Below are 23,987 nucleotides of genomic sequence, written 5' to 3'. Positions count from 1 at the left end.
GAACAGTACTCACAATATAATTACCTAAAGAACATAGGATTACAAATTGAGTATTGGCAAGACCCTCTGAGGCCATCCAATCCATTTTACAGATAAGGAAACAGCCCTAGAAAAGTTAAGTGATTTCCCCAATGTTACACAGTTGGTGTGGACAGAAGAGCTAGAATTTGCACTCAGATCCCTTGACCCCAAATCCAAAACTTTTCCCATCATACCATATTCCCCATCACTACCCCCATTTATATTATGATTTCCAAATGTTTTTGTTAGCAAACTTAAGATTAAAAATCCAACTCAAAGCATTAATACTTATTAAGTCCTTGCATTTTTCAAGAGAGTGACAATTCAAGAGAATCTGAATTCTGGTTGCTGGAGCCACCCCAAGAAAAGAGATCATATTTTTCTCATGGTAAAGTTGGTGTGGGCTACTCTTCTCTTGCCCTATTACTCCTTTCATCCTTTCCCTTGTGGGTATGAATTTCTGGAGAATGTGTTAAAGTAGCAAGCTTGCTATCCTCCCCTAGTGTGAACTGCTGGGCTAGCTGGGGACATCCCCCATTCTTCTTCAGAAGGGGGCTCAGGAACTTTCCAAACAAGGCTGGTCATGAACAGATTCTTGCTTTCATTCTTCTTCTAATTTTTTTTTAAATAAGGGAAGTGCTGTACCTTTAAATTCTGAAAGTGAAATTGGCTCAGATAGGAAAGCAGTGAAAGATCCAGCCCCTAGAAGAGAGAATAGCTTCAGATTCTCCAACCACAGACACTGCAAAGGCACAGGCAGCCCTGGCTGGACCCTGGGGTAGCATCCTGACAGCATGGCAACAAAAGTCCTGACCCTCTTATTCTTCTTGGCCTTCTACCTGGGTAGTCCGACCTCCGTCCGCCGGAAGCTCCTGTTGTTTCTACTGGATGGATTTCGCCATGACTACATCAGTGATGAAACTCTGGAATCCTTGCCTGGGTTCAAAGAGATTGTGAGCAGGGGTGTGAAAGTCGATTACTTGACCCCGGACTTTCCCAGCCTTTCCTACCCTAATTATTACTCCCTAATGACAGGTGAGTATTGATCCCTCTACTTGGTGGGGGAGGACTTACCTTTGACTCTCAAACTGTTAGCCACCCTTCCTGGGCTCTGTTTTTCAAGTCCTTCATATTTTCAAGTTCCAAATATTTGTTTTGCTCTTCAGGAATGGCTGAGGGTTCCTTAGCTGAAAGGCTGTTTCTAACTCTGGTGCTGCTGCCTTCCAGTTGAGACTTTGGGGTTCCCTTTGAATTGCAACATTGAGAAAAGAGCCAGTGAGAAATTGGTGATAATTAGCAGGACCAGGCTTTCTATGTCTTTTCGCAAGTAAAGTCCTTTTAAAATCTCTGTGCTTCAAATTGGAATTTTTTAAATGACCAAATGGAGCACACTAAATTTCAGAATTTCCCCAGCCAAACTTGGAACCAGTTGCTGGCTATCCTGTCAGAGGTTTCACTGATTTCTGGAGTATGGGATTTTAAGACATACATCCAGGATTTCTTAGGTAGCAGAAATGCTCTTGGATAACTGAAGTAGAATTTTTGCCTAATGACCAATGACCATCTCTGGGCTGAGTTGGGTAAGAAAGAGAAAAAGCATTGTGTAATTCAGATTTTTACTTTTTCCACTATCTGCCAGGGAGATAAGCACATTGGGAATAAAAGATGTTTCCGTTTGGAAAGCCGCTGTATTTGGAGAAGCTGCCTGTAGGTTGGGCTTTCTCTTGCAGAGACCAGGGCATTTCCTGAACTGGCAGGAATCTGCAAACCAAGCAATATCATTAGGCATATCTCTTGATGCATTGAATCCAGAGACTAGGGTCTAAGTTTCTCCAGGATTCCTGGCTGACCTTTTACAGCAATCTTTGTGGGAGTTAAGTGGTTTTCAGAATTCAGACCAATATCTGTACCCTTCCCTCCACGTAGAGAAATCCCTGAATGTTTGGTAAAGAAATTAATGCCTAAGTCAGGGTCTTTGCATAGTGGGAAGTCAAGGAATGTTGTTGGATTGATTGGCTGACTAGTCATGGTAGGGTGGGAGCCCTCATTCATCTTAAGAGTCCTCCCTCAGAGGTGTAGTGACCACACTTATGTGCTCAGGAATATTGGTGCGGCTTATCCATCTGTACATGGGAATCACAGATTTAGAGCTGGAAGGGACTTTAGAGATCATTAAATTCCTCTTCCATCCATTTTAAATATGAGGAAACTGAGGCCCAATGAGGCAAAAGTGACTTGCTCAGGAGGCTCACAGGTGAGGGAAGGAAAAGAATAAGCATTTATATCTCATCTGCTTATGTGCTAAGTAATGGGCTAAGGACTTTTTACAAATTTGATCTCCTTTGATGCTCACAATTCTGCAAGGTAAGACCAATTTGAATACCTGATACCAAGCCCAGAGACCTGTAATGATAGCTAACAGTTATAAGCACTTTAAAGTATGCAGAACTATTTTTGTACTTAATAATAGAAAGAATGATAATTAGCATCTAAAGAAGGCTTTAAGGGTCTACAAATTTATGTTTTCTATTCAGGTCTCCCTGAATTCAAGTCAAGGTTTTCAATCCACTTCAAATCCACTAATACCTTAGTTGTTTTTTATCTCATTTGATCCTTCCAACAACCTTAAGTTGGAATTATTCGTCTCATTTTACAGATGAGGAAAGAGACAGTGTGTTAATTGACTCAATAAGAATCAGTGAATATCTGAGACAGGATTAGAATTCAGATTTTCCTGACTCCAGCTGCGTCCTGTACTCTAACCATTATTCCAAGTTTGCTTCTCAAATGTTTGCAGAGAGTAGAGCAGAAAGAGACTTGGAGCCTATGGACCGGAACAGGTTCACATTCCTGCTCAATCATTTATTTACCCGTACAATTTTGGGCATATTGTTTTTAGAGACTCTGTTTCCTCAAATTTAAAATGAGGGATTTTTGGGGGGATTTAAAAACAATAAAATTAAAAATGAGGGATTTAGACTAATTCTTTGGCCTCTAACTGTGCTTTCCAACTACAAATCTATGATGTCCTGAACTTATGAACACCATGATCTGGAAGCAAAGCTTTTGTGGAAAACCGAAAATGAAGGAATTCCTTTATGGGCAATGATTCCTTGACTGATTGATGCACTTTGCCTCTTGCCTAACAAATGAGGTCTCTAAAATAAACACGCTAACAAGACTCTCCTCTTTCCCTTAAATGCAGTCAATTGGCACGTTCATAAGCCAGCACAATACCTTGCTTCAAAGCCCATTCGGCAGTTTTTCAGGGGCCAACAGCTACTGCTGTATGCGTGGCACAAGCCTGGTCTCAGTTCTCTGCCCAGAGAGTCTCACAAAAAACAAGATAGCCCCACTCATCTCTCGGCAGGCCTTCACTGCCCAGCTTGGAGAGAGGTGGCCACGTGCAGGGTTCTTAATCCAAATGAAAATTCAACAAATCCCATTCGAGTGAGGGAGCCCCCAATAAAGAGATAAAGAAGCATTAAGAAAAAGGTCCCACAAAGAAACCAAGTCAGTGACATTATCCTTTGTTTCCCGGACCACGTTCCTGAAGCTGGCAGGAGCGGGGAGCCAGACAAAGCCTCTCTGTCACACAGGGACAGTCCTGCTTGGCATGGCCTGCTTGAGCGGATCCATTAGTGTGCCAAGGATCTTTGCATGGGTAGACAGCCTAATTTCCCTGAAAGTTGAATGTAGATTTCTCTCGGCTTCCAAATGCTTCCACACCACAAAAGGCGATACTATTATAACAGAAAATACTACTGTAGTTATGGCTGCAGAAAGGAAACCCTGGGGATCTGAGATGCAGCCTGTCATGAAGGAGCACCTGAATGGAAAGGAGACTTTTGCCATAATTCACCTTTTCTGTTTTCTCCTGTATGAATGCCAGACACCAATAGTAGTGGAAAGGACATCCTTCTAGAGAGAAAGTAGGATCTAGAGATAGAAGGGACTTCTGATGCTATCTGCCCAACCTCTCCCTCATTTTGCAGATAGGGAAACTGAGGCACAGAGATATAACATGATTGGCCCAAGGTAACCAGGCTAGTTTCTGAGTCAGGGTTTGGATCTAAGTCTTCTGTATTCTAAGTCCATTGTCCTCTTCTCCATGCTGTGTAGAAGGCTTGGGTTACAATCTAGCTGTGTCGTTCTGGGCAAGAAACATGACCTCTCTATGTTTAACATTTCGTCGTCTGTAAAATGAAAAGTTTGGACTAAATGACCTCAGAGGCTATGAGCCTATCATCCTACAATCCTTTTTTAGAAGCTCCACCCATACTTAAAATAGTCTGACTGAGCCAGGGAGATGCTGGCTCACCAAGGGGACTTTGCTCTTGGCCCCTAGGATTACCATGGTTGAATTGATACCATTTTTCTTAAGTATGCGCTCTACTTCTGCTAGAAATTTTAGAATTCTTCCCCACAAAAGGAAAACAAAACAAAACAAAACCACTCAGAAGTGATACTTGAACATACGGTTGGAGCATTTGGTGAGTGTTTTATGAACCAGTACAAGACTTGCCCCAGAGCCCTCTAAGTGCCAAATGAAGCTCCACTCTAGGATACCCCAGCACTTAGTCAAAAATGGTGTAACCCCAGTGACATCATCTTTTTGAGACTACAAAGTCTGCTGTTTATTCTCTCTTTATCAATCCTTAGGGAGACAATGTGCCATGGGGAGAAAGTGGATTGGACTGCGAGTCAGAAAATCTAGATTTTCACCATAGCTCTTTTACTAACTAGTTGTGTGACTAGGTAAAAATTATTAAACCTCTTTTGGTCTAAGTTTTCTGATTTTTGAAAGGCAGGGCAGGAGTGTACTGTATAACATTCTATGTCTTCAACCTAGATGTGATATGGTATGGTATCATTGGAGCTGGAGTCAGGAAGACCTAAATTCAACCCTAGCTGTGGGACTTTTGGCAAGTCATTCAATCTCTGTCAGCCTCAGGTTCCTCTTCTATAAAATAGGAATAATAAACACCTGCTTCTCATGAGGATATTCCTGTGGGGATAAAATGAATTGATATTTGTAAAGTTCTTTGCAACTTTAAAAGAAACTATATTAATGCTAGCTGTTGTTATGAATAACACTAGTTTAAAATCCTGCTTCTGACATTTATTGGACATATGACCCAATATTGACAAGTTATTGTCATAGCCTTTCCTGATCCCCTGTTTTTTTTTTTTTTTTTGCTGAGGCAATTAGGGTCAATTGACTTGCCGAGGGTCAGACAGCTAAAAAGTGTTAAGTATCTGAGTTTAGATTTGAACTCAGGTTTTCCTGACTTCAGGGTTGGTACTCTATCCATTGTGTTACCTAGCTGCTCCTCCTGAACCCCCTTAATATTAGCTTAATCTCCTTGAATCCCTGTCCTTTGTTGATTTTCTGCTATTTATTCTAGTTTGTGGGGGAGTTAGGTAGCACAGTGAATAGAGCACTGGAACTAAAATCAAGAAGCTTCATTTTCCCAAGTTCAAATAGTTTCCTCATTTGTAAAATGAGCTGGAAAAGGAAATGGCAATATCTTTTCCGAGAAAACCCAAAATGGAGAGTCAGACACAAAAGAAATGACTGAACAACATAATAAAATTCTATCTGTATCTTTTTTGTGCATAGCATTTTTTGAGTGTTGTCTCTTCTATCAGAGAGCTCCTTGAGAACAGAGAATGCCTTTTATCTTTCTTTGTATCCTCCAAACTTAGCAAAGTACCTGGTATGTAATAGGTGCTTAATAAATGCTTTTGGTTGTTAAATGATAACTGCTATTATCTCATGTCCCTTCTAGCTCTGAATTCTCAGGGAAGACCTTCAGAAAAGCAAAATTTCACAATATCATAGATTCTTTTTCTATTCTCTGTTCCCTTACCATGCTCTTATATCTGGTATCTAAAGGTCTTATTTTCTCCTCCATTTGATTGATCCTAAGAGGAACTTAGTACCCACCTCTTATAAGCTTCTAGAGCATCCCCAGGATGTCAGTCCACGTAGTCATGGCAGATGGCAGACTTGGATGCTCCCTCCTCAACCTTGATTGTTTTGGTTTAGTCATTTTCAGTCATTCTTGACTCTCTATGATTCCTGTTTGGAATTTTCTTGACAAAGATACTGGAGTGGTTTGCCATTTCCTTCTTCAACTCATTTTACAGATGAGGAAACTGGGGCAAACAGGGGTAAGTCATTTGCCTAAGGTCACATAACTAGTATGTATCTAATGCCACATTTGAATTCAATTTTAACTTAGTCCAAACCTGGCACTCTATCCACTGTGCCATTTAGCTGTCCTTAACCCTTACCTACCATCTAAACCTGTCTTCTTCCCCAGCTCCTAAGGGAGAAAAAAGAGCACAGCTTACTTTGTAGATCATTGAGTAGTGTTAGACTAGCCTAGAGTTGAGAATACCTATATTCTCAATGGTAGTTTAATATTCATCCCCACTTTTCTGTTCTGTGACTTCTCTTTCTTGCTCATTCTCTTGTGGGCACTGTACTGCTGTCTTTAGCACAGATTCCCATTTCTGGATGCACATTATAAAAGTGGAGTCAGGGTACTTGCTGGTGGAAATGCTGAGCACATTACTCAACAATCAGGTTGAATTTCAGGAGATAGAAGAAACTCAAAGGAGGAACATAGGGAATTAATTTAATAGGTCCATGATCATAGAATAAGAACATTCTTCCTTGGGACTATGAGACACATGGAAAGGAGCATTTAATAAGGTCATGAGATCCCAGGTGCCATACTCCAAGCCTCCTATTTTGCAGATGGGGAAGCTGAGGTACAAAGAAAAAGTCTTGCATAGAGGCACTGTGGTGGTTGGAGTGACAGTATGACTGAGAATTGCTTATTCACTAGATAATAGGACTGCATGGCAAGTTCTTTAACATATCTTCTGCCTATATGAACTGCCCACTTCTCTAGAGAGTAAGAGTTGGAAAATACACCATCTTAAAGGAGAAGAGACAGAGGAGAGAGGTGTGAAGATGTGTATGATCTCGGTTTATACTGCATAAGGTAGACATCTGAGTAGTGAGCCTACTTCAATTCATGGGGCAGGAGGTGGTGGTGGGGGACAGGGCCAATATGCTCCAGAATCCTACATTATTGGGTCATTAAAAGCTAATAGGGAAGTGCATGAAGCTGTGGATTAATATTTTAGTGTTAGAGAATCCCAAGGCTGACAGAAATCCATATTGTCAGATCTAGTTCTCGACATCACATTTTAGGAAGAACATTAACAAATTGGTATCTGTGCAGAGAAGAGTAACTACAACAATGAGGGTGACCTGAAAAATCATACAAGCATCAACAGAAGGGCTTGGGGAAATCATATCAAAAGAAGAGAGGACTTTGCAGAAATATGTGAACTGTCTTCAAATATCTGAAACACTATCATAAGGGAGTCTTCACTAAAGCCTGCTTCTAATGCCTCTCTGGCCATAGATAAGTCCTGGGGCGACTCCAGCAGAGCAGCACATCCTTGGGAAGACTTTATTAAGCTGGAAAGGTGACATATAGTGAGAGAGTCCTCTGACCACTGAGCTCAGGGAGCATCATCAACAGATTGCTTGCAAATCATGAATGAATCTTTCAGCCTATAGCAAGTGTCAAAGACCATGCTGCTCTTGTTATTGAATTGATTTTTAGTCATGTCTGACTCTTTGCGAATCTGTTTGGGTTTTTTTATTTTTTTTGGGCAGGGGGATTTCCTTTGCCAGCTTATTTTTCAGGGGAGGAAATTGAGGCAAGTAGGTTAAGTGACTTGTTCAAAGTCACACAGATACTGAGTGTCTGAAGCCAGTTGAACTCAGGAAGATGAGGCTTCCTGACTCTAGGTGAGGCACTTTGCACTGCACTTCTAAGGAATAAAGGTTATTATGTTCAATCCCAGAGAGCAGTGTGGTTGGAAATTGGGGAAAGTGATGTTCAATATAAAGGAAAATTCAATGATAGGAGCTGTCCAAAAGTGCAAAGAATTGCTTCTGGAGATGGGGTGGGGAGTGTAATGAGGAAATGCTCAGTTCGGGCTTGCACAAAATGCCCACTAGTATCCCTTCCAAAGGCTGAGATTCTTACAAATGATTTCAAATTAATACATTTCCTTCAAAGCATTTTTATCTCCCTACTTCCCAAAACAGCTCTCTGTACTTGTGAATGGTCCTAACTTGTAAGCAATTTTTCCTAATATAGAGCCAAAATCTTCCTCTCTGATACTTTTCACCTATTGCTTCTAATTTTTCCCTCAGAGGTGAAACAAAACAAACCTAATTTCTTTTCCACATGAGAATAGTTCAAATACTTGTAAAGAAATCTCTGTTTGGGCCAATGTGTATTGTAGGCATTTTGGGAATGGGAAAGACCCTGTTCTCTGAGGTGGTCAGGGCAATCAGCATCCAGGTGGTAAGATGCAAACTGGAGGATCGGTATGTAAGTGCACGAATCTTATTAGATTTATTTTTATTATTAGGTCAGGCAGCACAGGGATGGGGAGGTCATGGGATTTAGAACAGAAGACTTAAATTCCTATCGAGACTCATTAGCTTTTTGACCACCAAGGAATAACCACCCCGAGCTACAATTTCCTAATTTCTAAAAATCCCTGCAAGATCTTTGCCTGATCTCCCTTCGTCTGGAAAGTGTTTGACAATACTTACAGGGGCCATATAATAGCAAAACCAATAACCATTTATTCAGGATTAGCTTGGTAGAGCGTAATAGATAGAGTACCATCCTGGAGTCAGAAGGATTCATCTTCCAGAGTTCAAATCTGGCCTCAGACACTTACTAGTTGTGTGACCCTGGATAAATCATTTAATCATGCTTGCTTCAGTTTCCTCATCTGTCAAATGAACTGGAGAAGAAAATGGCAAACCATTATCTATCTACTGTATCACCCACTGTTCTTTCCAGTCTATATTATATTTCCTTGAGATTTAATTAAATTTAAAATTTATATATCATATTATCTTTAAAATTAAATTAAAATTAAATATTTAATCAATTTAAATTTTATCTTAAAATTAATTTTCAATTTCATTTTAAAATTTACTTTAAAATAAATCAATTTAAATTTCATTTTAAAATTAAACCAATTTAAAATTTCATTCTTAAATTAATTTCATTTTAAAATAAAAAATAATTTAATGAATTTTAAATCAAAATTATTTTAATTTAAATTTAATGAAAATTAAACTATTTTTAAAACTAAGTAATTTTATTTTTCAAATGAAATTAATTTTAAAATTTAATTAAGTTTAATTTTTAAAAATTGAATTTTAACACATTAAAATTAAGAAAGCAAAAGAAGTCACAGAAAAGTTAAGTGCTTAATCAAGTATTAATAAAAAGTCTGTGGTAAATTATGAAAGCCTTTATTAAGTGACTACTATGTGCTTGTAGTTGAAGATACTAAATGACCTCTGCCCTTCTGAAACTAACTTTCTAATAAGTGAATCCTATACAGACAATATAGAAAAGACATATAAAGTAGGTAAGTGTTAGACAACATTTGGGGGGTGAAGCACAGAAGCAGTTGGGGAGGGTTCAGCACAAAGAAGATTCTTGAGCTAAGGACTGAAGAGAAATCCTGTGGATGCAATTCTCATGAGTCAGAAGCCTAGAGCATCTCTCCCCTCCAGTTCATGCTGTGAGTCCATTAGTGAGCTGCTCAGGAAGCAAGGCCTCTTTCTTTCCTTTCCTGTGTGGTCCTTTAAGAGAACTGAGGCCTATAATAGAGCCTCTGAGGCATCCTGGAGGGAAGGTAGGCAAAAAAAAAAAATAGGGCCTCAAATAAGAGGTGCCTTATTCATCCTCTAGTTAGAATTCAAAATAAACAAACAAAAATGCTTGTCAAATGCTTCCAGTAGTGTAAGTCCTGTGAGTCTCTGCTTCTGATTCTACTCCTAGAGGCTACATAGTGTAATAATAACTAACATTTCTATAATGCTTACTGTGTGCCAGGTACTGCACTAAGTGCTTTACAATTATTTTCTTTTGTGATTCTCACAACAAATCTGGGAGGTAAGTAATAATTAATAGAAACTATCATTGTGCTCTAAATACTTACAATGTGCTAGGCACTATGATAAGTACTTTATAATTAATATTTCATCTAATATTTACAGTAACTCTATAAGATAGGTAAAATAATTATTATTATTATTGTAACATTTATACAGTACTTTACTATATGGCAAGCAATATGCTAAGTGCTTTTCAACTATTATTTAACTCTCAACAATCCTGTAAGAAGGTGATAATAATAATAACAACAACAATAGCCAACATTTTTATAGTGTTTACAATGTGTAGGCAGTGTGCTCTACAATTAATATCCCTTTTCTTTTTTACAACAATCCTACTGGAAAGGCAATAATAATAAAAATCATAATAAGAGTAACAATAATAAAAACTAACATTTATATTTTAATGTTTACCATGTGTCAGACACTTTAAGCACTTTACAATTGTTTTCTTTTGTGATCCTCTCCCACAACAAATCTGGGAGGTTGGTAGTAATTAAAAATAATAAAATAATTAATATTTATATTGGGCCTACTATGTGTGAGGTATTGTGGTAAGCTCTTTAAAATTATTATCTCATTTTGTCCTGACAACAACTCTGGGAGATAGGTGCTATTATTATCCAGATTTTATAGATGAGGAAACTGAGGCAAACAGTGGTTGAAGATAGGTTTGAATTCAGGTCTCTTCCTGAATCCACATATAAAGGAAATCCTCACTCCCTATATACAAGAATGTTATATAAGATCACTTTTTGGAAGTGGAATCAGAATGAATACCCATTGATTGGAGGTGGGGTGCTTAGATTATGACATTTCAAAGAATGGCAAACTATTGAACTAACTGGGAACAAATATAAGAAACTCAGAGAAAGATGAGAAGACTTATATGACTTGATGTAGGATCCAGTAAGCAAAAACAAGAGAATATTGATTGGAATTACATAAATTTAGAAAACATTTAATAGAAGCCAGATCCAGAGTCCTGGTAATACCAAATTTGATACTAATAGGATTTGAAGTCAGTGGGACTGAGCTTCAAACCCAGCTTATTTATTGACTATGATCTTGGACAAGTCATTTAATACTCCTAAGTCTCATTTTCCTTCTCCTTAAAAAAGTAAGATGTTTAGTCCACATGAACTCTTTTCTAATTCTAAGCCAATGATTCTTTTAGATTGTGGTTCTTTTATTGTATTTTTTTTTGAGCAAAAAAAGTATTTTCACCTTTTTTGTTAATTAATTTTATTATTTTTATTTTCCTCAGTTACATATAAAACAACATTTGTTTTTGGTTATACAGATACATATACGTTTATTTTTTACATATTTCCAAATGAACCATTTTAGGAGAGAAAAATCGGAACAAAAGGGAAAAACCATGAGAAAAAAGTGGGAGAGAAAAAAAAGTGTACATAGCATGTATTGATTTACATTCAGTCTCCATAGTTCTCTCTCTAGATTGTGGCTCTTTTAGTGGTGGGGGACTACAGGTGCAGTTTGTTGCCTATATTCCAGCTTCTTAAATTGTGGCTCACATACCCATAAAAAGTCTCATAACTGAAGACATATTTACAAAATTATGATTTATTATCAGTTTAATGTTTGATTTATATATAGATATATATTTCTTTTACTGATATACCCGAGGTCATATAAAAATTTCTTGAGTGAAAAGATGTGCTGAGTGGAAAGAGTTTAAAAAACCCTGGACTATATCATCAGATTCAATTACATATTGGCTTCCTTAAAGAGTGGGAAGTAAATCCTGGGGGAAAGAATGAGTGCTATATCTGGAAATAACAGATTAAAAAAAGACATCTATAAAACTCAAAAACGCAAAACAAATAAAATAAGATCTGATTAAATTTTGAGGTAAACTTATGATTGAGTGAGAGAAATTTGGGGTAAGGGTTCATTTTTGTTTTATCCCTTTTCTTCTTTCAAACACACATAAAACACCAATCCCAATGGGCTGTCTTTAAAAGGAAATCAAACTGCAAGAAGTTTTTGACCGCATCCAGACTCAGCAGCAGCTTCCAACAACTGCTGAGTTTAGTTTGGTCCCTTTCGGTGACTCAATTCAGAATGCCACATTGCTCGCCTGCTGTTGTTGAAGTTAGAAGGGAAAGGGATCCAAAAGGTTGGAGTTTGATGTTGTGAGGTATCATAAAAGAATTTTCAGGCTTGAAGTCAAGGGGCAAATTGAAGCAGGCTAAGTTCCAAAAGAATTTAGCAAAGAACTAAAAGCAAGAAAATAGATTTATAGGACAGTTAGGGCTTCACAAGTAGGTTTGAGGGGTAATCTATTTACTATTCACTATTGTCTGAGGAACTTGGTTATCACTGATCAACAGATTCCCTCTCTGGGAACATTGACCATCTATCTATCTGTCTGTCTGTCTTTGTCTATCTATCTATCTACCTAGCTATATTTAACACCTGCCTGTAATCTATCTCAATTAACATCTATTTTTATTTATGTCTGCCTTCATCTATCTTCAATCTCTATTTATCTTTGTTAAGTAATGTCAATTATCTCTCTGTCATATATCTTTTTTATTAATGTCTATTATTAATCTCTTTATCATCTGAATTTATTGATCTTTGTCTATCCATCTTCTTTATTAATGTCTTCTTTTATATTATCTATCTTTATTAATGTAGTAATTTTATATCCATCTATCCATTTATCTAGCTATCTATCCATCTATCTATCTATCAAACCTAAGTATTGCTTTAAAATTGTCAAATAACTTTGGATTTGCCTATTTTCTCTTTGGATTTTCCCAACAATCCCATTCTTTCATATTCATGTTATTCATATGTATCTTTGTATTATATGAGGACAGAGATTAGACTTATCATTTCATCAGTAGCATGAATTCTGGGTAAAGAAAATCTGATGTCTTAGAGGGTTAGCAAGAGGGCTGAGAAGCTGACTTTTCTGGGAGCAACCAGGATGTGTCAGGAGTCTTCAAGGAAGCATCTCTCTTTCTTTCATCCCCTCCTACACTTCCCCCCACATACAATGTACCCACACCCTCCCCCCACACCCATGATAAAACTACATATCTAACATTTATGTAAAATGGAAGGAAACTGTTCTTGTAGTATTATAAAATTTGTGGCCTCCCATCCAAACAGACAGATGTTTTTTCTTTGAGATTAAAGAATTCCTGAGTAGAAGAATTCCTGCATACTCTTCCTGTCCCCTGCCTTGCCTGTCTCAGGAGAGACATTCAGTTTTGCATCGGCTGGGGTTCAAGGCCACTTATCATAGAGGCTAATGATTACTGACTGAATGGCCTCTCTTGGCCTTGGTGGAACTGTATTTTTCCTGTTTTTGTTTGTTTGTTTTTCCTCTAGAGTCACTGAAAATTCTGAAGCTTCTCTGCTTATTAATGTTGTTCCATTGTCTCTATAGATGTTTATTTGGACATTACCAAAGAAATGAGTGAATAGCTCATTAATAATCTTGGCCAATAGGGTAGGATGGGGACTGGGTCAGAGTAAATATCTGAATGGAATTGTCCAAACGGAATATTTGAATATTAAAAATACTAGCACTAACCCACAATAAAATGTGCCTGATAAGTTCTGACTGTCTCAGACCTACCAACACATTCTAGCATTTGTTTATCTTGTATATAACATCGAAAAAGATGAACAAAAATTACAATAATAGCTAGCATTTATATAGTATTCTAAGATTTGCAAAGTGCTTTACAAAATTGTCTCATTTGATCTTTACAATAATCCTAGGAGGCAAGTACTATTATCTCCATTTTACTACAGTTAACCTTAGTAATGATGCTTGCCCAGCATCACACAGCTAGTAGAGATTTAAGCAGGATTTGAACACAGGTCTATATGACTCCAGACTCAGTCCTATATTCCCTATACTGCCACTGCCTCCAATGTAATGATCAATTTCTGTATCTACCCAATCCCTCCTTTATTTTGGGTAGGAAAGAGCAAGTTGCATAAGATAATCAGTCATAAATTACTGGCATTATAGGCCATCTATTGACATCTGAATTCCTCTTTTTCATTATTTCTCATGGAATACTAGGATTCCCTTATGTTTATATTGCATATTAATATTCATGTTAAAAGCAGACATATTTATAGATAGATATGTTAATTCATATTGAATAGTTATTGATCTTTTTCTAATAATTTCACATTACTTTACTGACCAATTGGACTTATTCTCAGTCCTACCAACAGTGAATTAATCTGCCTGGCTTCACATAGCCCTTACAACATTAACCAATCAATGCTTTTATCCTCTTTGTCAATTTGATAGGTCTAAAGTGAAATCTCAGTTTCCTGTTTTAATTGTCTTTTCTTTTATTTTTGGAACTTTTTCCCATGTAGTTGTAGATAATTTACATTTCTTCTTTTGAAAACTATTCTCATCTTATGAACTCTTATCTATTGGGGAAAAACTATTGATGTTATATATTTGTGTTGATTTCTTTTTGTTTGTTTTGAGTTTTTTTTTTTTTTTGGAGAAGCAATTGAGGATCATGCACCTTGTAAGTATTAAGTATTTGAGGTCAGATTTGAACTAGGTCCTCCTGGTTTCAGGGCAATGTTCTATCCACTGCACCATCTAGCTGCCATATGTTTCCAATTTATTTCTATTTCTGGCATGGCGCTAGTATGCTGCTTAGGTTTCACAGGTATATAGCAATGAGGTCAGCCCAATGGCTCTGTAGATCTTCAGTTTGGTACCCAGTCTAATACCTCTTCTTCCCCATACTTTCCTACTGAGCCTCCCAAACACTGAGCTAGCTCTCGCAGTGTGTGTGTCAACCTCATTATCCATATGGACATCGCTGGATAATATGCTGCCAGAGTAAGTGAATTTATCCACAGTATTCAAACCTTATCCACTTGTTGTAATTGATGGTTCCACATATGAAGGGTGTGGTGCTGGCATGGAGGACCTAGGTTTTCTTAGGCTAAATTTAGCACAAGCAGCAGAGAATCCATATTTTGTTGCATCTCAGCTTCACAATTTACACTTGCTGCAATAAATATAGTATTTCAATAGCATTTAATTGTTTTAAGAAAAACTGTGTTTTAAAATTATTCCTGGAAGATATGGCAACACTCAACTAATGTTTTTCAAGCAAAAAGTTAGTGCTTTTATTGACTACTTATACTGCATCTGAGTGAATTCTCAACGGTAGGCCAAAACCAATGAAATGGGGACAAGGAAAGATAAATAAATGTTGAGTAGAATTTCCCTATTGTCCAAATTGAGTATTTGAATGTTATGAGTAGCAAATGCCCACCTCCTCTGCCCAATAAATATGATACTGTTAAGGTAAAGTTTAATATAGTACCCAAAATATACATAATCTGGTTCTTGGGGGAAAAGAAAGACTTCAACTATATATGGAGGGAATGTGCTCCAAATGTGGTGAAGGATTTACATGAAAATATAGAAGTGGAAGAGCATGGAACAAGATCCAGAAAGAGCTAATGGTCAGATTTTCATATAGGGCACCATATTTCATCGATCTCTGATGAAGAGATGAGCCTCTTCTTAACAAGGCTAGTTCCACTACTTGTACATTTGATTTTATTCCATCCTGTCTCCTCCAACAGATTGCAATAATCTTCCCACTTTCCATTTCTCTAAACTCTCTTTATCTTCTGGTTCATTCTCTGCTATTTGTAAACATACTCAAGTCTAAGCCTTTAGTCTCATAAACCAGTCAAGTCTTGGTGATACTATTTTTAAAAATTAGCTTAACCAATAGGGGGCCACTACAATGTGCTGCTACCAAAATGTACTTTCTGTAGTTTCCATATTTGACTGCTAATTCTTTTCTTAGGCTAAATAGAATAAGTCTAATTCTTCTATGTAAACCCTGATTTGTAGCAGCTGATTTCCACATTGAAAATTTATAATTGGGTTTCACCTGCTAGTTCAAGTTGGCTCCTGCATATTACTGGATTATCCTTTTCTATTTGCCCTTTACTCTGGTGGAAACTTTTCTATTTCTTGCTCATCCTCAGTCAGCCTGCTTCCTTCTCCATTCTCAGGGAGCTCATCAGATTGGTGCCATTCTAAATGTGGACACTCAATCTGTTTTTACCCCTTTTGCAACTCAGGTTACCTGTACCCAAACTATCTATGAGCCTCATCCTCCTCAACATCAAGGATTATAGGCACATGTCACCACTCTTGGCTCCCTATCTTCTTTCTCTCTCTTTTTTCCCTCAATAGCATTGCATTTTTCCTAATACATGTAAAGTTAGCTTTTAACATTCATTTTTTCTAAGACTTTGTGTTCCAGATTTTTCTCCCTTCTTCCTTTACCTCCCCTCTCCTCAAGACAGCCAGCAATCTGATATAGGTTAAATATGCGCAATTCTTTTAAACATATTTTTTCCATATTTATCATGCTGTGCAAGAAAAATCAGATCAAAAGGGGAAAAACCATGAAAAAGAAAGAAATAAACAAAAAATGGAAAATGCTATGCTTTGATTCACCTTCAGCCTCCATATTTCTCTCTCTGGATGCAGATGGAATTTTTCATACCAAGTCCATTGGAATTGCTTTAAAACATTGCATTGTTGAGAAGACTCAAGCCCTCCACAGTTGATCTTTACATAATCTTGTTACTGTGTACAATGTTTTCTTGGTTCTGTTCACTTCACTCAGCATCAGTTCATGAAAGTCTTTCCAGCCTTTTCTGAAATAAGCTTTTCATTTTTCTTTCTTTCTTTTTTTAATATTCAATAGTACTTTATTTTTCAAATACATGTAAAGACTTTGTATTTCAAAATTTTCTCCCTCCTTCCCTTATCTCTCACTCTCCAAGACAGCAAGTAATCTGATATGGGTTAAATATGTGCAATTTTAAAAAGCATATTTCCATATTTGTCATGTTGGACAACAAAATATCATACCAAAAGGGAAAAAAAAACATGAGAAAGAAATATCGAACAAAAAGTGAAAATTGATGGATAATCTTGTTGTTACTGTGTACAATGTTCTCTTGATTCTGCTCACTTCACTTAGCATAAATTCATGTAAGTCTTTCCAGGCTTTTCTGAAATCAGCTTGCTCATCATTTCTTATAGAATATAATTTATTCAACCATTTCCTAACTGATGGGCATCCATTCAGTTTCCAGTTCCTTGCCACTATACAAAGGGCTGTTACAAACACTTCTAGAATCTATGGGTTCTTTTCACTTTTTTATGATCTCTTTGAATTATAGACTCAGTAGAGACACTGCTGGATCAAAGGGTATGCACAGTTTTATGGCCCTTTAGGCATGGTTCCAAATTGCTCTCCAGAATGATTGGATCAATTCACAATTTCACCAAAAATATATTAGTGTCCCAGTTTTCCCACATCCCGTCCAACATTTATCATTATAAATTTCTTGTCATTTTAGCCAATCTGAGAGAAGTAAAGTACCTCAGAGTTGTCTTAATTTTCATTCCCTAATTAATAATTATTTAGAGCGTTTTTATATGACTAGAAATGACTTTATTTCTTCATTTGAAAATTGTCTGTTCATATCCCTTAATCATTTATCAATTGGGGAATGACTTGAATTCTTATAAATTTGAGTCAGTTCTCTATATATTTTAGAAATGAGGTCTTTACAGAAAAACTGGCTATAAAATTTGTTTGTTTCCTTTCCAAACTTGGTTGCATTGGTTTTATTTGTTCAAAAATTTTTAAATTTTGCCTTACATAATGTTCTCTAGTTCTTCTTTGGTCATAAATTACTCCCTTCATAGATCTGATAGGCTCTATTAATTTGCTTATAGTATCACTCTTTATATTTAAATCATGAACCCATTTTGATCTTATCTTGGAATAGGGTGTTAGATGTTGGTCAATACCTAGTTTCTGCCATACTATTTTCCAGTTTTCCTAGCAATTTTTGTCAAATATAGAGTTTTTTATCCTAGAAGTTAGAGTCTTTGGGTTTTTCAAACACTAGATTACTATAGTCATTGACTTTTGTGTCTTGTGTTGGTAACCTATTTCACTGATCCACTACTATATTTGTTAGCCAGTACCAAATGGTTTTGATGAACACCACTTTATAATATAGTTTTAGATATGGGTTTGGCTAGGACACCTTTCCTCTACATTTTTTTTCATTAATTTTGTTGATATTCTTGATCTTTTTTTTTTCCAGATGAATTTTATTAGTATTTTTTCTAGTTTTACAAAGTAATATTTTTTTTACAGTTTGATTAGTGTGGTATTAAATAAGTAGATTAATTTGGAAAAATTGTTGTTTTTATTCTATGACCTTGCTCTATGCATGAGCAATTGCCATTTCTCCAATTGTTTAGATCTAACTTTATTTTTATACAAATTTTGCTGCTGATTTGTATGAGTTTATTTGATGTCCTGCAACTTTGTTACAGTTGTTCATTGTTTGTGGTAGTTTTTTAGTCAATTCTTTAGGATTCTCTAAATATATCATCATATCATCTGAAAAAAGTGATATTTTAGTTTCCTTATTACCTTTCTTTTTCTTCTCTTATTGCTAAAAGTAACGTTTTTTAGTACAATATTGAATAATACCGTGATCAGAGGCAAACATTTTAATAGAAATGGGTGTTGTATTTTGTCAGATGCTTTTTCTGCATCTATTGAGAGAATTATATGATTTCTGGTAGTTTTGTTATTGATATGGCAATTATTGAACGTATATTCCTTATATAAGTTCCACTTGGTCATAGTATATTATCCTGCTGTTAAGTTGTTGTAATCTCTTTGCTAATATTTTATTGAAGATTTTTGCCTCAATATTCATTAGGGAAATTGGTCTATTATTTTCTTCCTCTGTTTTGACCCTTCCTGGTTTAGGTATCAGCATCATATCTGTATCATAAAAGGATTTTGGTTAGACTCATTTTTCACCTCATGTCTTCTTAACAAACTAATTTTGTTGATGAGTTTCCTGTCTATCACTATAAGTCTCTTTAGACAACATCCCCCTTTCCTCCTGAAAAGAATTATTTCCCTTTGTATCTTTAGAATTACATTCTTTTAAATTCCTTCCTAAGAGAACTTCTCTTGTTGAATTTTAGTTTGAAAGAAGACTATGTGTCCTTTCTCTGAAACCTTTGAAAACAACTCTCCCCAAATCTCAAGCGCATGTCAGATTATACTTATTTTTTCTGTCCTCAACCACAAGTTCTGCATTCATTGACTTAAGTGGTCACTTCCCCTCAAGTATCTCGCAAATTTCATCCCAACAACAAATCCTTTCCTTTTAGTGAGAATAGATATTTCTTTCCTTAATTCTTCTCCCTTTAGAAGGATGAAACCATCATTAAGATAAGTCAAGAGATTACTAGTGATTCTGCATTGGACACAGAAAGTATTCCAGCTGATATCTGGAAATTTCCTATAATTACTATATCATGGATCTTTAACCTGTTTTTCAAATCCTCCTTTCTCCTTTCTCAGGAGGTCTGTGGTTTGTTCTGATGAAAATAATGCTCCTGTTTTGTCCCTCCTCATGAATTTTCATTCAGATGCTTTTCATCTTGCTTTTCCCCTCTGATTCTTGAATTTCCTCACATGTCTTCTCAACATATACTTTTAGTCTATTTTACTCCATCCCTTTCCTTCTCTCAACCAAATGTTGTTGTTCAGTTTTTCAGTCATGTTCAATTTTTCTTTTTCTCATTTGGGTTTTTCTTGGTGATGAGGAAACTGAAGTAAACAGTGTTAAGTAATTTGCCCACAGTCACACAACTAGTAAATATCTGAGAACGGATTTGAACTCAGGATGATAAGTTTTACTCTGTGCCTAGCACTCTATCCACTGTACCACCTTTCTGCCCAAAGTGCTATAAAACCATCTAGCAATACCATTACTAAGTCTGTATTGCAAAAAATATAAAAAAATCAAAAAGGAAAAGAGCCTATATGTACAAAAATATTTACAACAGCAAAGAGTTAGAAATTGAGGAGATTCCCATCAGTGGGGAATGGTTGAATGATTATGATAGAATATTATTGTGCTATAAGAAATTATGACTACAATGGTCTCAGATTAAAAAACAAACAAACCTGAAAACACTTACATGAGCTGATGCTAAGTGAAATTTTCTATGTACCGAGTAATGGCAATATTATAAGATGAGTAGCTCTGAATGACTGTTCTCAAGAAAACAATGATTCAATTTATTTTTCTTCAGGTTTTTTTTTGTCTATGTTTTCTTTCACTACATGACTAAAATAGAAATGTTTTGCATGATTAAAAAATAAAAACATGTGTGTTTCCCTCATTTAAAAAAAAAAAACAATTTTTAGCTGGAAGTGCTTGCTATACATACTTTGTATATTTGATTAGAGACCTCTGGGACATTGGTTATATTGCTGCTGGTTTCCTGGATTTTTCTTCTGTGAATTCCTGAAGCCTTCCTATTAGTCTTTTTTCTACACTGTAGCAGTTTTCTTCATATTTATTCCTTTTTGGAGTTCATGAGATTTTCAAGACTAGTTAAAAATGCTCTTATCAGCCCTTGTTGAATTTACTCCATAGGTTATCTAGACCCTGTCATTCTTATATTTTAAGGAGTGGTCTGGTAATTCAAATTCAAATTAAATTCTCACATTTTCTTTATCAACTAGTTGTTAAATTCCTAAATCTCTCTTCAAAAACTATTGCCTTTGATTGGCAACAGTGATTAAAAAAAATCACATGTGACCCGAAGACAGGCACTTTTAACTAGGACATATTTTAGAGAGTTAGAGAAAACCTCAAAATGAATCTTAACATTTGTATAGAAACATTCTGAGAAGGGATTCATGGGCTTCATCACACTGTCAATAACAAGAATGGTGAAGATTCCCTGCCTAAGGTAGGAACCCAGAAATGAATTGTTTTCCAAGGACCAGTTTTGGCTTGGATGGGATTATTGTTTGACTGCTATGGTGTGGGTATTATAAATTGTTCAACCTGCATGAAAAATCATTGAAATAGAGCTTTGAACCAATGGTACTTTATTAAAAAATGCATGGTCCCCTCTACTGAAATGGATCTTACATATTCCTCATGATCTGAGATGTCCCCTTCTTCCAGGATCTAATTATTATGTGTCTTATACAAGATTTAATACTTGAACACTAGAAGGGCTATACAAATACAGAAATCCATTAGTTTATAGATCTTGCTTTAAGGGCCAAAAATTTAGCACTGGGGTCTAATATACCAAATCACTACCCCTATGTAATCATATCAAACTGATTAACATTGATTGGAATAGAGTAGAGATCCAAATGAATCATTTATCACAGTAGCAACTTGTGAAATCATCTACTAAGGTGTGTAGGAATTATGATTATTTTCCCATATCAGTGAAACCAGCGGAGGTTCTTGATGTTTCATGTCTGTATTTGAAGAATTTTATTTGGAAAACAATCCAGTAGCCATATAGAGGATGGACTATTGTTAAGAAACTGCTGTGGAGAAGAGCCCTCTATTGTGTTCATATGGTAGAAACTTATTCTCTATATCACAGGAAGAGAGGAAATAGAGGAGATATAATTGACTGGCTCATTGAATTGTTTTGATAATAATAATCAGCTACAATTTGCTTAATTGCAACAATTTCAATGGGAAACAGGCAGATCTGTTATTTGTGAGTTTACATTTTAAGACTTTACAATTTACCAAAAATATCTTATTGAGACAAGACGGTTTTTCTTTTGTCTTGAGTCTTGTGACTGAGACAGAGGGGCTGTATTTCCCCTTCTCTCAGGCTCACATCCCATGAACTCTGTGCCCTAATTATCATAATGAGTGGTAAATAGATTCAGTTTCTGTGACAGGATAGGGATGGGGTAGAGAAATGAAGGAGTAATCCTTCAGCCCTGGAAAAGGATAAACAACTGTATTTCTGATAACTTTAGAGACTCTCAGTTCTAAAGGGTTTCCAGGTATGTGTCTGGGAGGCCTATTAAATAATCCATCCATCACCAGATTTTCCCCAAATTCTTCTTCTCCTTTTCTTCGCCCCCACCCTGGCTGTGTCTCCCCACCAAGCTTTTGAATGCTGAGGAGAAGGGGAACAGCATTTCTGAAGCAATTGACTATGCCAATCTAGGATTTGTGCCAAGAATAAGTTAAATGACAATTTAAAAAAAACATTAAGACCGCTAATTCCTGACTCAGCATGTGAACACTTATTTTGGGGTGAACATTTATTTTTAAAAAACATACTCATATTTCAGAATCTCCTTTCAATGAATAGGTTCCATTGTCTCTAACTATAACCACACAGAAGCCTAAGGCAGACTCCCACTAACTATTTTTCAGGACTTTCCTTGATCTTTGCCACCCTTTCTGTTTATAGTCAGTTGAACAATAATCCTGGTTTATATCTCTTTTATGAGTAATAGTGGGGAAAGGGTAGGTTGGACACATATAAAAAGTTTGATACATAACAATTTTATTAATCATGGTAGCAGATAATTAATAAAAGGGGTCAATGGTGCTCTTGAATGCCAAAAACTCTCTTTGAGCTGTATATATTTTATATTATTTGTATATATTTTATATGCCTATGTAACTGGGATTGTATAAAAATTTCTTGGGGGAAAAGGGATCTTGAGTGGAAAAAGTTTAAGAAGCCTTGCTCTAGACAAAGAAAATACTCCACTGTCCAAATCAGTTAGAGAGGAGCACTTTGGGTTAAAATTCATCTTAGATTAAATTCTTTGTAAAGTTCTCTAGTTGGGCAAAGCAGCAACTCCAAATAGATAAGATAGTCCAAATGGGGCAAAGTTTTGGGAAAGGTAAGGCATCTACCCAATAATTGGTTATTTAATAATTATCTCTCTCAACTCAATAATCAACTGAATCTATACCCTCTTCCCATTCCCATGATCTAGTCATGAAAACTTAGAGGCAAATAAATTGTTCATTGATTGTTAGCTCATACTTTCACTTACATTGAGTCATGGTATACAAAGCCTCCCCAAATCTGGCCACACCTAAATTTTCAAACAATTGTTTGAAGGTCTTTTAAGGGTTACTCTGTGGGCATGACCAGTCATAGCAAATGACTAGGCTCCCTTTCTAATTTAATAAAGAAACTTGTTCACAAAGATAATGGTGATAGTGTCTCTGATGTTACTCAAGTCATTTTTTTCAATTGTGTCTGATTTTTTGTTACCTCGTTTTGGGCTTTCTTGCCAAAGACACTGGAATGGTTTGCCATTTCTTTCTTCAAGTCATTTTAGATAAAGAAACTGAGGCAAAAAAGTTAAGTGACTTGGCTAGGATCACACAGGTAGTTAGTATCTGAGGCCAGATATGAACTTAGGAGAATGAACTTAGGAAAAACTTAGGAGTCTGACTCCATGCCCAGCTCCTCTATCCACTATATCATACAGATAGCTAAAGTTTATAAAACACTTTTTTGGTGTGTTTTCTAATTTTTCTATTCACAAACATTTGGTTTCTCTCATTTCTCCCTCAAACTCTACTGAAAAAGAAAAAGAAAAAACAAAACTCTTGTTAAAAAAAATGCACATGATGAAGCAAATCAGACAGACACTGGTCATGTTCCAAAAATGTTTATCTCATTCTCTATCTTGAGCTCATCAGCTTTCTGTCAGGAAGTGAGTGATATGTTCCATCATAGATCATTGATAATCATGATTGGTCATTGCATCACATTCTAAAGTGGAAGACAACATTCAAACAGAGAATTAAATACAAGATAATTTGAGTAGAAAGAACACTAACATCCCAAGGGCTTGGAAAGAGGTTTCATAGAAGAGAAAACCTCTGAACTAAATTTAGATTTTTAAGAGATAAAACAATGAAAACTGACTGAATTGAATTAAATTAGTTTGGAAGCCAACAGTGTTCATCATTTTACAAAAGCCATTGAGTTTTCTTTTGAGTTTCCTGA

The 23,987-nt window shown here is 36.1% G+C and overlaps 1 protein-coding gene across 2 annotated transcripts in view; it reads left to right on the top strand.

Moving 5' to 3' along the window:
• Positions 1–301: 301 nt before the first annotated feature.
• Positions 302–23,987, top strand: part of ENPP6 (ectonucleotide pyrophosphatase/phosphodiesterase 6) — a 183,199-nt gene continuing 159,513 nt past the window's right edge. Inside the window, exon 1 of one of the 2 annotated variants that reach the window (XM_051963754.1) lies at positions 302–1,056. In XM_051963754.1, the coding sequence (XP_051819714.1) occupies positions 816–1,056 (241 nt within the window). In that variant the 5' untranslated portion in view covers positions 302–815. The remainder of the gene's footprint in view (positions 1,057–23,987) is intronic. The other variant, XM_051963753.1, reaches the window with a different exon arrangement.

Source organism: Antechinus flavipes, chromosome 6, assembly GCF_016432865.1.
Source record: "Antechinus flavipes isolate AdamAnt ecotype Samford, QLD, Australia chromosome 6, AdamAnt_v2, whole genome shotgun sequence".
NCBI classification, from domain to species: Eukaryota; Metazoa; Chordata; class Mammalia; order Dasyuromorphia; family Dasyuridae; genus Antechinus; species Antechinus flavipes.
This window is presented reverse-complemented; position numbering and strand designations above follow the sequence as displayed.